This window comes from Propithecus coquereli, unplaced genomic scaffold (assembly GCF_000956105.1).
Source record: "Propithecus coquereli isolate 6110/MARCELLA unplaced genomic scaffold, Pcoq_1.0 Scaffold877, whole genome shotgun sequence".
Classification (NCBI taxonomy): domain Eukaryota; kingdom Metazoa; phylum Chordata; class Mammalia; order Primates; family Indriidae; genus Propithecus; species Propithecus coquereli.
The window spans coordinates 366,431-367,213 of record NW_012155029.1 but is presented as its reverse complement, the minus strand read 5'-3'; the positions used below and the strand labels follow the sequence as shown (position 1 = coordinate 367,213).

At 58.6% G+C, this 783-nt stretch overlaps 1 protein-coding gene across 1 annotated transcript in view; it reads left to right on the top strand.

Moving 5' to 3' along the window:
• LOC105826287 (HAUS augmin-like complex subunit 8) overlaps positions 1-783 on the top strand; it is a 7,265-nt gene that overhangs the window by 4,477 nt on the left and 2,005 nt on the right. Inside the window, exon 2 of the mRNA XM_012664245.1 lies at positions 18-159. Within this exon, the coding sequence (XP_012519699.1) occupies positions 18-159 (142 nt within the window). The remainder of the gene's footprint in view (positions 1-17; positions 160-783) is intronic.

Below are 783 nucleotides of genomic sequence, written 5' to 3'. Positions count from 1 at the left end.
TTCCGTCCTGCTTGCAGATCGAGATGCTCAGTCCCTTTGAGGCAGTGGCCGAACGCTTCAAGGAACAGTACAAGACGTTCGCCACGGCCCTGGACGCCACCCGGCACGAGCTGCCCATGAGGTCGATCCACCTGGAGGGAGACGGGCAGCAGTTCTTAGGTAGGAAACGGGACGGCCCGGCTGCGCCGTGCAGGCTGCCCTGAGTAAGCGACTTTTGGGATTTGAACCCAGGGCTGTGGGATTCACAGTGATCTCCTGTCCTGCCGAAAGGCATTCTTGTGGGGGCGGCCTGCAGTCCCCTGGGCCCTGCGTGCGAATCGGTGGCTGGAGGGGGCTGCAAGGCCACCAGCCCACCCTGGCCTCTCCGCAGAGCGGTGAGGTCCTTTTTGTGCACGGGTTTCCCACCTAGTCCCCACTGGAAGACCTTGGCAAGTGTGAAAACTGCCACGCCCCGTCCTAAACCCTCTTGAGAACAGGTGTCCTCCCAGAGTAGTTTTCAGCTGCCCTGGAGTCTGGGTGTTCCTGCGAAGAGCTCTCGTGAGTCATCTCAATGCGCTTCGCCTGAGGCTGTTGCGGTAGAACCCCGGCACCTAAGACCCAGAGGTGGACTTCCCTGCGAGCTCCGCCGGTGACGCATCTGAAGCGGAATAAAAACACAGTCCAGGGTCCCAAAGGGCGTTGCTCGATAGGCAGCCTCGGACAGAAGTGGTTTTTAATAAATCGAGCTTTTTCCAGTGTGACATGGTATAGGCATGATGTTGAACTTTGGAAAACGAGCCAAGT